This window comes from Gymnoscopelus microlampas (genome assembly GCF_963454915.1).
Source record: "Gymnoscopelus microlampas genome assembly, chromosome: 11".
Taxonomy (NCBI): domain Eukaryota; kingdom Metazoa; phylum Chordata; class Actinopteri; order Myctophiformes; family Myctophidae; genus Gymnoscopelus; species Gymnoscopelus microlampas.
Window position 1 is genome coordinate 3,658,365 of NC_139948.1, and position 14,014 is coordinate 3,672,378.

Here is a 14,014-nt window from a genome sequence, read left to right on the forward strand (position 1 = left end):
GCATCCACCTAGGAGTAAAGACGTTCATCCAACTAATCAATTCAAATTATTATAAAAAAAATTATTGTTAATCATTAATTTGATAAATTAACAATCAAATCACAATCAAATCAAAACCAAAAATATTGAAAATAGCAGATCTACAAGCTCTCGACACGTCACAGTGCGATGCGTTTTGAGCTTGTAGATCAGCTATTTTCACATGTCTTACACGACACAGACATAGGACTGATGTTTTCAATCAATGTGTTGGGAAGTAAAAACATATTAAGAAAAAAACAGCTCCTAATTATTTGATTCATCAGAAAAGTAATCTATAGATGAATTGCTTAGAAAGTCATGGATAGTTGCAGCCCTACACCCATCACAGCTTTCATCAGTGCACATTGATGCTGCACAGGTCTGATCACGTGACGTCTCATAGAAATGCAGGATACAACATAAACTAACATATACCATGTTGCTGGATGCAACACATACCTTGTATTAAACATGTTATTACCCATATCGTTTTCAAAGTACAGTATGTAACTATATCAATATGTTTATAATACATTCAGACTGTATGGTATATTCAGACTGTGACACAGTAAGATTATCACAAGTTACAAAGGAATGTATGTTCCAAATAGTTATGAGTTTGGTTATTGTACCAGAATATTCTGGGAAATAGGAAACAGTTCAGTAAGATAGATTGATTGTAATAGATGAATTGCAATGGGTCAGGCTGACCTAAAATGGTGTAATTAATCATGAGATTTCATATTATTGTGCGCCAAGATCTAGGGCCACACAAAGGTATAAAAACACACCCACCATCCTATTGAATGAGTCCTGTCTGCAGATATGGCTCTGGGGCCAGTTGCACCACCTCACACTAAGTTCAAACTTAGCCTGGTTATAGCTTAAATGGCGTTTAAAAAGCCATTTAACCCATTTAGCCAGGAAAGTATCTGTGTCATTTTTAGATTTCTTTGGCTATTCAAAAATAACATATCTACAAGCTCATAGTGCGGCACCGAGTGCCGCACTATGAGCTTGTAGATCTGCTATTTTTGAATAGCCAAAGAAATCTAAAATGACAGAGATACTTTCCCGGATTGAATGTGTTTAAGCTATAACTAGGCTAAGTTTCAACTTAGTGTGAGGTGGCGCAACTGGCCCCTGTTGGTTTATTAACACATGTTATATAGGTTCACAAAACATCTACTGATGCACAAACTTGGACACATCATCAGCGTTGCTTCCTGAGTCACTGGGTGTTTCGGGTCTTGCAACAAGCACCCTCCTCCAGAAGTCCCAACCGAGGCTGATCAGACCGGCCTGTGTCCAAGTGGCATGCTACTGCCCCTACTGTCTCTTGGGGGGCTTAGGGCAGCAGGTGAGGGCGACACTAGGAGGCTCTGGGCACTGTGGGTTGCCTCCGGGCCTGGCTCCTCCTGCGTCTGACCAGAAGTGACTTCTGTGCGTTGTGTCGTCGTTGCCGCTTTCAAACATCTCATTCTGCCTTGATGGATTTTTAAAAACCCTCTTCAATGTTGCAGGTTTTACCTCAGTATGTAGCTTGCTTTGGGTTCTTCCCTTCAGAAGACGTGGTAAGGGCTGCCAACCCTCTCCACCCCAGGTTGCCGTCTCTCCGGCCGTCCTCTGTCTCTCCAAATGTCAACACACTCTTTGTGGTCGCCACCCACTGGTCAGTTTTTCAGTTAAAGGTAGGGTAAGTGATTTTCTTTGGTTAAAATAAGTGTTAAATAGCTCTATATTCTGATAGTACTCATTGCTATAGAGTGTTTGTTCAGTAAAAGGAGTCTCCTTGTCTCTCCAGCTCCAGCTTTATAAAAAATAAAATGCATTTTCGTTTCAGTTTCGGTTTCATTTCAAATTTTATCCAATCAGGATAGAGAACTCAATCAGGATATAGATTAAACAAGTGAAATTGGAAGTGATGACACTAAGAAATGAGCAGGCAAAATTGGAACTGGAGCGCTATAAAAATGAAGCTTAAAAATGGGTACTTTCGCCTGATTGGCTGAGATTTTGACACCTACCGGAAAATGTATTTTCCGTGTATTAAAGAGCTGGAGAGACATGGAGACTCCTGTTACTGAACAAACACTCTCTATAGAAATGATTACTATCAGAATATCGTGCTTTAACCTTTTAACAAAATACTTTTTGTTTTAACGAAAAAATATCACTTACCCTACCTTTAACAAAGCATCTACTGATGCAAAAACAGTGTTGTTTCCTGGAGTCACTGGTCAACAGTATACTTCTAGAATTGCATAGACGGGTTTCCGAGCGACGTCATCACAGAGCAGAATGCGCAATCTGCGCATGCCTGGGGGAAAGGCGCGTTCGAAAATACAGCCCTGAGCGGCAGTGAGCGCACTGGCCAATACAAACTAATAGGCGAGTGTGCTCCGGTGCGTAATTTCCAAACGCACCCATAGGCTTACCCCCTCCTCTGCGCGGTCATATCCTCTCAATGTTTACAAACATGAAACCCGTCTATACAGTTGCTTCCTGTTTAGTCTTTTTTTTTCTTCTTATGTGTTCCTTTCTTCTATATTCTTTCTCTATTTTAACTCTTCCTGTAACTGTAGATGTTGAGAGCTTGTACAAATAATGATCTCACCCACTCTTTTACATCTGTAATCATGTGATACTAAAGTTGATTCTGAATTGTAGGGAACACTTTGATCCCTTAATTATTTTGAGTGTTCATGAACTGTGTACATACTGCTAACAAAAACTGCTGAAAAGAATTAAGGGATCAATATGTTCCCTTAATTATTTTGAGCAGTGCAGTAATGTTAAGAGATCATAGCTTGTATTTCACCTTCCTGATAATAATCCATTAATAGCATAGTAATAAAACATCTTGCACATCTGTGTGTGCTATAGGGCTTTAGCACAGGCTTTAATTTGCTATCACATCACACTCTTAATCATGTAATATGACTTAATAGTGATCATAGTCATTACATTAGGTATAATTATTAGTCATAAATCCACAAAAATACATCCCTCAGTTAACCAGCATATCATTAAAATAATTGAAATGGTTTGTTTGATTGATTGATTGACATACTTGACAGACCTTAATGTCCACTCCACAGTATACATCTGCTGCTCACACACCTTTACATCTTACCCCATGTCTTTGATTGATCTCTCTCCCCCCTTGCCCCCCTTCTTCTTCTTCTTCACTTCCATTTTATCTATGGAAATACAAACAACAGAACTTGCACAAAAACTAATTTCACCCACTTTTTTATTACTGTAGTGTAAACCTGTTATGTGACAATAAAGCTGATTCTGATTCAAATTCACATCACAATTTAATAATGTAATACAATGTAATAATGATCATAGCTATTTAATTAATTGTAACAATTACTGTCATAATTCATAAAACACACATGCAAAGTATTTTAGCCTTAGTTAACTGATATTGAATAAGAAAGGTAATTGTAATGGTGCCCCATTCATTGAGCATGTAATAGCACACAGCACAAGGACATCAAATCATGATATTAAAACTAAAATTCTGGAAAAACAGTCGTAGATTATACGATCAATATGGTTTACAACAGGGATGGGCAACTGGCGGCCCGCACCGTCACTCAATGCGGCCCCAGGCCAAAATCCCCCCAAAAAATCAGAAAAACAAAGTAATCTTAGCCCACCCCTGGTTTACATGGTCCTTTAGATTATAAATAAATAACACCACAATAATTTGGAATGCCTTTAAGTAAAAGAAGAAAGAAAAAAAGTTACTGTTAACACTAAACTGATTGTAGTAATGTTTCAAAATAAGTCCTAATAGAAACTTCTACTGACAAGAGCATTATAAATCTCCATGATAATTTTGCTTGTCTATCCAACTCCCTGACAACATACAGCTGTTTAAATTTGATCCTCCCAGTGAGCTGATTTATAGTGGAAAGTTTTCTCCAGCGTGGACACACTGGTGTGTCTTCAGTTGGCGTGATTCACGGAAAGTATTGTCACAATGTTAACAGGGAAAGGTTTTTCTCCAGAGTGGATGCGCTGGTGTCTCTTCAGATTACCTGAATCAGTGAAACTCTTGTCACAATGTTTACAGTAGAAAGGGTTTTCTCCAGTGTGGATACGCTGGTGTGTCTTCAGATGACTTGACTGTAAGAAACTCTTGTCACAATGGTTACAATGGAAAGGTTTTTCTCCAGTGTGGATGCGCTGGTGTCTCTTCAGATCACCTGAATCAGTGAAACTCTTACGACAATGTTTACATTCGAAAGGTTTTTCTCCAGCGTGGATACGCTGGTGTTTCTTCAGATTACCTGAATCAGTGAAACTCTTATCACACTGTTTACAGTGGAAAGGTTTTTCTCCAGTGTGGACACGCTGGTGTTTCTTTAGGACACCTGAATAACCGAAACCTGTGTTACAAAGCTTACAGTGGAAAGGTTTTTCTCCAGTGTGAACACGCTGGTGTCTATTCAGGTCACCTGACTGACTGTAACTCTTATCACACTGTTTACAGTGGAAAGGTTTTTCTCCAGTGTGGATACGCTGGTGTTTCTTCAGGTTAGATGAACAGTTGAAACTCTTGTTACACAGTTTACAGTGGAAACGTTTTTCTCCAGTGACTTCAGTGTCAGATTCAACTTCAACTTCAACTTCAGAGCAGTGTGAAGAGATGTGTTCATTATCAACTTCACTTTTCACTGCTAGTAATGTCAACATTGATCCATCAGGCTCCTCTGGTCTTTGAAGTATCTCCTCCTGTTCCTCTTTAATGTGTGGAGGCTCTGGTTCCTCCTGGAGCAGACTTGGGCTCTTCTTCTGTTCAGGAGAAACCTCCTCTTTACACACAACCATGTGCAGGATGGCTAGGAGCAGAAAAATAACATGATAGTGAACACCTAAAATGTATATCTATTGTTCTATCTTCCATGTAAATAGCTATTACCTACTACGACTGACAAAACAGTTACTAAATAAGTACAGGTATTTACAGGTGGTTCTGGAAACTCTAAAGCAGGCTTGAAAGTGTTAGCAAGATTATAGCAAAATACATATTTTAAAAACTAACCTGAATCAATATTTATTTATATTACCCAACAAATGAATTATGGTGATAGAACAAATATTTATTTGAATCATTAAAGATTTTTGTGTTTTAGCCTTTTAGCCTAAATGTTTTACTATACCTTCATGCAGTTTACCTTGTTTTTCTGATAAAGTATTACATCAATCAATCAATCAATCAATCAATCAATCAATCAATTAATATGTGAGCTCTGATTTGGGAGTAAGTGAGGCTGTAGGCCAAGCTATATACAACTGGATTTGTCTGTATGTACAGTATGTATGTATGTCACCTCCAAAGTAGACCAATCATAGCTCATGCCACGTAGTGCATGACGTTATGAACCAGAAGCACCTCCAAACACAAAAGCTTGATATGTCTGGTGAAAGTTATTGGGTCGTAGTTTCAAATGTATGTACACTTATTTTCATGATCAGACCCTGTACAGTATGTCTAGAAATTAGTCTGTGAATCTGTCTGTGTGTCTGGTGCTAATTTCACAAACCACTGTATCGACCAGCGCCACATTTCTTTTATTTTATTTTATTTTTTATAATTTTTATCCCACGATTTTGTAACCCACATTTTTTCACCCAGTGCCAATTGCCTATGTAATCCTGGGCACTACCTACCCTCTGCCAGCCTAGGGAGAGCCCAAGCTGAAGCTCATGCCTCCTTCAATGCATGAGGAGCAAGCAGGCCGCTTCTTATCACCCGACAGGGGGTAGTTTCCCTGGTTGGACATAGCGCGTGGAAGGAACACGTTATTCCAACCAGTTCCCTTCTCCTCCATCAGGCGCCCCGGCTGACCAGGGGGAGGCAGTATAGTGACCAGGATTACTACATGTTTTTGTGAGGGTATTAACTACCCTAGGAGACACGGGGAGAACATGCAAACTCCACACAGAGAGGCCCTTTCGCCAACCCCACCTAGGGTATGGGCGCCGATTAGCGCCACATTTCTTGTGCATGCTGTCAATAGGTCAAGCAAGCAAGCTTTTTTCCACATCTAATAGAATGCGCTGCAAGTCATGGTCATTATATTATTCAGTTTTATTATTAAAGTGCAGACTGTAAGCTTTCAAGTGACGTGACGTGTCATGCACTGAAATCTGGAAATAGTTGAAGAAGATATACTCATTTTAATGTTGTTAACCACTTAAAGGACGACGTCACCCATTTTCAACCTGTCTTCATATAATTGGACCTCACTAAGGCTCATGATAATATGGCACCATTTTTCTCAGCATCAAATTTTGGATTGGGGTAAGTCCCCGTGTACATCATGGCTCGGAGAAGTAATTAAGATTGTAAAAATTCTCAACAATCATAAATATTATGAATATATAATTGTTTTGGCATCTATTGTCAACTATGTCCCCATTACGACCACAGATATTCTCTGAAAGTGTGGGAAATGCTTAGTTAAAGGGCAAGAGGTTTGGTAGAGGTTTGGGTTGTGTAGTTACCAAAGTGGTCTTGCCCTTTAACTAATACTAATGTTGAGCAGGGTCGACTCTGTACTTGGTCCTTTCTCTTTTCCCTCTACACCAAATCTCTTGTTGAGTTTGTAGATCAGCATTTTTTTCAAATCCCCCCGCCAGCAAAGGGATGCTAGGGTTGAAGTGGTTACACCTCAAATCAACAAGCTTCTAAAAAGCTTGTCAAAGATCTGTTATCTCACACAGAGCAGACTAACAGACCCATTTCTAGACCTCTCACTCCCTACAGAGGCACACCATAAAATCAGTTTTCATAGTTTTCACCTACTACAAAACTTTTACCAGGCATGTGAGGCTTTCATGTGCTTCTGTTTCATAACGTCAAGCACTTAGCGGCTTGAGCTGTGTGACAGACAAGCCCTGTTCTAGATGCTTTGGTCTACGGCCACTCTGTAGAAAAATTTACAATTTGGTGGAGTTTTTCTTATGTATTGCATTTGTGAAAAAGAGGATGTGCTTTTGAATATTGTAATGAGAATAAAACATGTAAAAAAGGAATATTGAGTGATATTTCATGATGGCTATGAATATCCGGATAGTATCATTGTCATTATATTTCTTGCCAAGATTATCGTATAGTAACAATACGTACTGAGGTGTGGGTGGTCTTCAGGTTCCTCCTGTTTAATAGAAATGTCCCTGGCTGAGTCTGGAGAGTTCATCTTCACCTGCAGTCTGGACTCCACACACTGGTCTGAAATGAAGCAATTGAATTGAAGGACTTTAATAACTGGAGACCTAGTGGTGTCAAGAATAACAATAATATTTGCAGATGCTAAAGACAAAATGGCCTAAGCCCAACTCTCCAACATATGAATCTTGGGTGCAAAGATTATAGGATTCACATTAGGGAATGATTCATGCTTAACTTAACTAGCCAAGTACATAAATAAATAATGGCCAGTAGTGCGTTTTCTCGTTTGTCTTACCTTTTTAAGTAGTCACAGAATATTTATCTCCAGTATGATCGATCCCCTGATCGTTGCTAAACACGGAGGTTTTTAATGTGCTTCCGCAAAAAAAATCTAAATTAAAAACGTCTCATTTCGACCGTCCATTCTCTAGTTTTTGGCCGTTTAATATAGCAATTCAGACGAGAACAAGGGAGGCAAGATACAGACGTTTTCCCAAATCGAATAACAAGGAATCGAATGGTGACTGAGATTTTGCGTTCACGTGATCTCCTGTTTCTTTGTGTGCCTGAGAGTGAAATGGTAGATCACAGGTTGGGGAACAGCGCCATCTAGCGTAAACACTGAAAACACTGTTTGGACGTGTTACACGTCATTGGCACTCTGGGCTTCGGAAAAAATGGACGTGTTACACGTCAATAGCACTGAATGAGTTAAGACTACACATGGACATGTGTCAAAAGATGGACTCCTGCGATGCACCATGATATGTTTTGTCATGATTATTGCATAGTAAAGAAATTATATTGCGACAGCTCTACAATAGAACAGAAACAATTTAAGAAAGAGAGAGAACATTAAACGTACTGAGGTGCGGGTGGTCTTCAGGTTCCTGTTTAATGGAAATGTCCCTGGCTGAGTCTGGAGAGTTCATCTTCACCTGCAGTCTGGACTCCACACACTGGTCTGAAATGAAGGAATTGAATAAGGACTTTAGTGTTCCATGGTTCTACTTCCCCTAAAACATGATCATTGGGTATCAATATAATATAAGGAGAAAGAATGTTTTTTCCAAAACTTGTACAGTAAACTGTGGAGTGTCGCTAGGCAACCGCCTGTCAGGTAAGCACCTCAACAGGGAGAGTCAGTGGGGCAGAGGCGGCACGGGGCCAAGCAGGCCACGCCCCCAGCTGGGCTGCGTCATCGAGGGACACTACCTGCCAATCCACCAATGGAATCAACCTGATTTGAGCGCACCTGCGCTGCCCAGCTGGGGAGCGCACCAGCAGAACAAAAGCACCGTCTCTGCCCCAGTGTGGCCTGACTCTCCACGTTGACCAGACAGGTGCACAGGCGGTAAGCGAACCTCCCCACTTATTCTCCTCCTCATTATTTGGTGTGATAACTTGGAGTCTAATTATAGTGTTTCTGTTCTAGGCAACATAGGACCCGACACTGACTTATGGAAATGTTCATGGACTGGAACCCCACGCAGTGGGCGTGAAGGAGAAACGTATGGACAATTACAATCTGGGAACCCATCGCCAAATAAAAAGGAAAAACAGTGCCCTCTGCTGTTTTTTACCCTTTCACTTGGCTTTGGGACGAGCTGAATGGAGCACCCGTGCGCAAGGAAACCGGGGTTTTGGTCTGCCCTCAGCGCTTCACTTCCAGTGGAGCGCTGAGGGCATTCCCACTAACAATATTTCTAAACGGAACACTAACACCACTTCTCCCAGAGTTTTGGTTATAAGCCCACTTGTTTCTATGATGAAAGAGCAAGTTAAAATGTGAATATCTTTCCGTGGTTTTGTCTGCTCCAAGGACGCTATTGTTAAATGAGTTTCGGTTTGTTTTCAGTGGGAAGGGAGCGCACAGACAGTAAATCCCACCCATTACATTTGATTAGGTAAAGCGCGGTCACTTCCTGATCTGAAGGCACGCCCACTTGTAAGCTAACGCGCACACGTTCTGAACGAGGCTCTCGACAGATTCAGTAGCGTAGCTCTGAATCTGTTCTTGAGAGATTAGGACAATTATGACACAGAGCCACAAAGGGGAAGAAGTTGTGTTTGTTTATTTAAAATGTCTTCACCTCCATGGCAGCAGGGGTTTCCCCCCTTCCACTGTGCCATTTATTTAAATACAACGCCCTGTGAGGCCTTCGCAAATACTGTCGCCGAGTGTTGGTTTGGTTCAGTCTTCACAAAACTTTAAAATGATATTTGTATGTGGACACCTTAGCACCACCCACCTGACCCAGTCCCTCCCCCTCCCGCGTGTCGTTCTCCTACCAGATCGTAGTAGCTTGGCAACGCCCCCTTCTGTGACGCACGCGGAACTGCTTCGCCCCTAGTCACTGCGTCTCATTCCAAGAGGATAGCACTGGCCGGCTTTCCTCTGTGGTGGAAAATAATGCTCAGCGCTGTCACTGCCTGGGGGGGGGGGATAAATTACAATTCTGTCCTTATCGGTACATGACTCGAACGCCGCTGAGTCGGCTCTAGTGGACGTAGAGCCACTAGAGACAGCGCGCCTATGTGTCGTTGTAACAGTTTCTTTTGCCTAACTACTTCCTAACTTCATATTAGGGGCTGTAGTCTGTTCACGCCACGGAACCATGATTCCTGGTGGTTCCTACTGCATCACAAAAGGGGGCGTTGCCACGATTGGATAGGAAAACGACACACGCTGACCACCCACTTATCCTAGTCCCCACCCTCCCTCCTCATGAAAGGACCGCCCATGGCTCTGCACAGTTGTTTACAGCAGTGGTTCTCAAACTTTTTCATTTCAAGGACCCCCAAATTGACACTTATTAGCCCGCGGACCCCCATTTCAAAAGATATGCCAGGAACCCCCATAAGAGAATATTTTTTACGTCTCTAGCAGTGATTCTCAACCATTTTAATTTCAAGGACCCCCAGTTTGACATGCATTAGGGCTACAGACCCCCATTTAAAGGCATTTCTATCACTTGGACCCCAATTTATATTGTAAAATACTAGAAGTTCGTCTAGCGTGACGCGTCGTTCACTTTGCAGTGCCACCTTACAGGCACCTCACAGTGTGAGAGAGAGTTTTGTGCTCTCCTAAATCCACGGCAGGCTTTATAGGTAGGATGTGATGTCATGCTGTCGTGAGATTACGTCACACTGGCGTTGTGTCCATATTCGGGACGACCGTCTCATCGTGATGTCATGCTGTCGTGAGATTACGTCACACTGGCGTTGTGTCCATATTCGGGACGCAACGTACATACAACATACTGACAAACATACTGACAACCGACATGGCGCAGGATTCAAATTGTATATATATAGATATGTCAATTTAACTCTGAGAGTGTACAAATGGAACCAAATGGACCCATAACTGTGCAGACCCATAAGGGTGCATTTGGTGCCTAATCTAAATCTATCATTTAGCTGGGGACCCCCTGGAACTCCCTCAAGGACCCCTGGGGGTCCCTGGACCCCACTTTGAGAACCAATGGTTTACAGATTAGATGAGAACAATGGTTGGAAAACTGAGGTCCGGGGACCCCCAGGGGTCCTTGAGGGGGTTCCAGGGGAGCCCCAGCACAATGTACAGCATCAAAATCAGTGCAACCACTTTAAACCTATAATACGTAGGTGATCTGAAAATAGCAGATCTACAACGTATTGAATAATGATGCATCCCGATGAGACCCGTCGGGCATGATTCACTAAGCGGTTTACGCGCATATTTTTTTACGTAAATGAATTTACACAACTTCCCATGTAAATAGTCTGATTCATTCATCTTTTTTGACGGTGAATTTTGCAGGAGGCACGCTCTTTCTCATGTCTGCTCGGAGGCAGACTTACATAGGACCAAAGCTTGCATATGTCATTAGAATGCCTTATTCTTCATGAGAATAGGAGAACTGTTGCGCCTTTCTTTGTCCCTTAGGTGAGGATTAGCTGCAGGTGCGGTGGTCCCGAAAAACATAAAGCTGAACTGGCAAAAGGAGACTCGCTCACTGCATATAGATATAGGAAAAACTCCTTAGACGAGACTTAAAGAAAAATGTTTTTCTTTATTTTGTAGTGCCCATGTTGTGCTCAGGTGCTCTGTGAAATAAAAAGCAAAATGTTTTCGGTCCTACCAGGACCTTCGTCAGTGCTATAATGGTTTGTCACAATCAAATACACTGCTTTTCTAGGGTGCTTGATCACCTCAGCTCAGGTGCTGAGGAAAAATCAATTACAACAGTGCCATACCTCATGTCGTGCGAACTTGTGTCCAAACATTTGTGAACACATAAAAAAGGAAATATAGGCCGGGCCTATGTCAAACGATCTATTGATTGTATGCATATTATAGACATTTTTTTTCTCCATCTTTTCAGTATTTAGAGCTGAATCAATGTTCCCTTGGCATGTTTGCCATTTATGTAAAATTGTGATTGAACAATAAACTTGAAGTATACACGCTATATCATTTGAAGAAACCCTTTGTCAATTAAAGGTGAGTTTGCAGCTAAACTGTTAATTTGCAGCCCATGATGAAGACCATTTTCTTTTTTTCTTTTTTTCAATAATTTTTATCCCACGATTTTGTAACCCACATTTTTTCACCCAGTGCCAATTGCCTATGTAATCCTGGGCACTACCTACCCTCTGCCAGCCTAGGGAGAGCCCAAGCTGAAGCTCATGCCTCCTTCAATGCATGAGGAGCAAGCAGGCCGCTTCTTATCACCTGACAGGGGGGAGATTCCCTGGTTGGACATAGCGCGTGGAAGGAACACGTTATTCCAACCAGTTCCCTTCCCCTCCATCAGGCGCCCCGGCTGACCAGGGGGAGGCAGTATAGTGACCAGGATTACTACATGTTTTTGTGAGGGTATTAACTACCCTAGGAGACACAGGGAGAACATGCAAACTCCACACAGAGTAGGCCCTTTCACCAACCCCACCTAGGGTATGGGCGCCGATGACGTGGAGGAGAGAACACGCCCCCAGCGCTCACAGCGTCCCTGGCGGGAATCGAACCCAGGACCTTCTAGCTGTGAGGCGACAGCGCTACCGACTGCGCCACCGTGCCGTTTCAATGCCATGCATTACCTGGATGGTCATTCTAGGCCTGACAGTGGCAGCGGTGGCCTAGTGGTTAGAGGGGCGGCCTTGATACTGGAAGGTCCCTAGTTCGATTCCCCAATTCATCACATCAATCATGAATCACCGCTGAATAGCCCTTGAGCAAGGCTTCCTTGCAGGGTCCGGCTGGAAACAAGTTTCGTACTTAGTCCGACACCCTGGGTAAACAACAAACTTTGCTTTGCTTTACAGACAAACTACAGCTTGACAAATGTTTAGTTGGTAAGGATTCAATGTCTGGTGCATGAAGACATGGATTTCTCCAAACATGTACAAATGCAAATTATAAAGGTGTTTACCCGGTTTACCCAAATGTTAACTCGGTGTTCGGCCTGTTTGTTAAATGTATTAGTCCATATTCTTTAACAAAGAAGTGTTTTAATCCCGTTTGTGGCCGAACGCCATTTTTCCCCCTCGTTTACTTCCTGTTTGCATCGAGTGTAATACCGGCTTTCACCGGGTGCGCCCCCTCGCTAACGCCCATTGATAACTTCCGACAGAATCGACAACAAACAAACGGGATTAAAACACGTCTTTGTTAAAGAATATGGACTAATACATTGCACAAACACAACGGACGCCGAGTTCACATTAGGGGCAAGCGGGTAATCACCTTATATTTTGCATTTGTACATGTTTGGAGAAGTACGGACTTTACTGGTGACATTTCAGAACAATCTGGGGGGGGGGGGGGTGATTGATAGATGAAACCCAACATGAATGAGTTGATCTTTACCTGCTGTGTTTCAGTGGTTGAGCTGCTAACAAACGTCCTCCTGCTGCTTAACGACGACACTGTTTAGAAACGACACGTTTGACTTTTCTTTGTATTTTACTTTTGTATAAATCTATGGTATTTTAAAGTGTTCAACAACAGTCACTCAACACACCATGTTGTTTTCAATACTGCATTGTGGGTATGTTCTTCTTCTGCGCCAGTCTGTGTGTTGCTGCCCCCTGCTGTTGGTCTTGGGTACTGTCCATTGTTTACAGGGGTCTTCAACAGGGGGTCCGAGACCCCTAGGGGGTCCTCAGAGTTACAACAGGGGGTCCGCCAAATCTTTGTGTGATGTGATTTTTATGTTTTACCGTAACCACTTGAACCCTAGCATCAATTTTTATGAGGAGAACTTTAGCGCTGCGAGGCGTTGTGAGCTTGTAGATCGGCTATTTTTGGCAAAGAGCAGACCAAGTAAACAAAAAAAGTTTAATCTGAAACATATTTTTTTTGCAATATAGAGGGGGTCCCTGCTTCATCTGTCTCTCAGCTGATGAGGCCTGAAAATGTTGAAGACCCCTGTTTTTTACTGTAACATGTGACCTCCCAGACCTGTAGACAAGAGAACATTTAAAGCAGTTCATCCAACTAATACATTTAATGTATTATTAAAATCAAATTTATAAGAAATAAGTTAACATTTTTAATGATTGATCATTAATTTATCAATTAATGATCAATCCCTATTTTGGGGATGTCATTATTTGAAGAAAAACAAACTTTCCAGAGCTTAAAGAATAGTGAGAAGAGAGGATCTACAAGCTCAAAACATATCATGATGGCCTGGGCCGTAGCGTGACGGTCCAGGCACCCTAGGCTGCAATGCCAGCCTGACAGCGTGTCGCGGGTTCGACTCCCGTTCCCAACGACCTTTGCTGCATGTCACCCCCCATCTCTAT

General features: G+C 42.1%; 1 protein-coding gene across 1 annotated transcript; it reads right to left on the reverse strand.

The window, feature by feature from the left end:
- Positions 1 to 1,133: 1,133 nt before the first annotated feature.
- Positions 1,134 to 13,131, reverse strand: LOC311055825 (uncharacterized protein; the record flags this gene model as incomplete). Its single annotated transcript, XM_084072091.1, has 6 exons — positions 13,074 to 13,131; positions 9,509 to 9,614; positions 8,082 to 8,180; positions 7,175 to 7,276; positions 4,733 to 4,880; positions 1,134 to 1,164 (listed from the first exon to the last, which is right to left on the reverse strand). The coding sequence occupies exons 3-6, from the start codon at positions 8,146 to 8,148 to the stop codon at positions 1,134 to 1,136; spliced, it is 348 nt and encodes a 115-aa protein (XP_083928217.1). The 5' UTR covers positions 8,149 to 8,180; positions 9,509 to 9,614; positions 13,074 to 13,131.
- Between the last annotated feature and the right edge of the window lie 883 nt (positions 13,132 to 14,014).